The sequence below is a fragment of the Carlito syrichta genome, unplaced genomic scaffold (genome assembly GCF_000164805.1).
Source record: "Carlito syrichta isolate Samal-C Ts95f unplaced genomic scaffold, Tarsius_syrichta-2.0.1 Scaffold130751, whole genome shotgun sequence".
Classification (NCBI taxonomy): domain Eukaryota; kingdom Metazoa; phylum Chordata; class Mammalia; order Primates; family Tarsiidae; genus Carlito; species Carlito syrichta.
Genome location: NW_007074847.1, coordinates 48,930 through 49,307, shown reverse-complemented (window position 1 = coordinate 49,307; position 378 = coordinate 48,930). Strand labels below are relative to the sequence as shown.

Here is a 378-nt window from a genome sequence, read left to right as displayed (position 1 = left end):
AGTGCAGAAAAAAAAAAAATTTAAAGACTGAGGCCGTAAGTCAAGCCGGGAAGCCCCTCTTAGCGCGGTCTCCGTTTCCTCACCTGAGCTCTTACCTGCTCCCCCAAAGGCAGAACTCCAGGCCCCGCCCCTTTCATGTCCTCGGCCCCGCCCCACCCAAGGCCCCGCCTTCACCACGCCCTCGACCCCGCCCCTCTCCCGCGAGCGGCTCATCGTAGGCCTCGCCCTGGCCACGCCCCCTGCGCCAACCGCCAACGGTCGCAGGCGCCTGAGGCCCGGGGGCTTCCCGCTCCCCGCGCGCCTCGTCGCAGGCCACGCCCCCGGACACGCCCCCCATCTCAACCGCCAACGGCCGCAGGCCCTTGAGGCCCGGCTGTG

General features: G+C 69.0%; 1 protein-coding gene across 1 annotated transcript in view; it reads left to right on the top strand.

The window, feature by feature from the left end:
• Positions 1-109: 109 nt before the first annotated feature.
• TESMIN (testis expressed metallothionein like protein) overlaps positions 110-378 on the top strand; it is a gene marked incomplete at its 5' end in the record, with an annotated part of 47,490 nt that continues 47,221 nt past the window's right edge. Inside the window, one exon of the mRNA XM_021708129.1 lies at positions 110-375. Within this exon, the coding sequence (XP_021563804.1) occupies positions 110-375 (266 nt within the window). The remainder of the gene's footprint in view (positions 376-378) is intronic.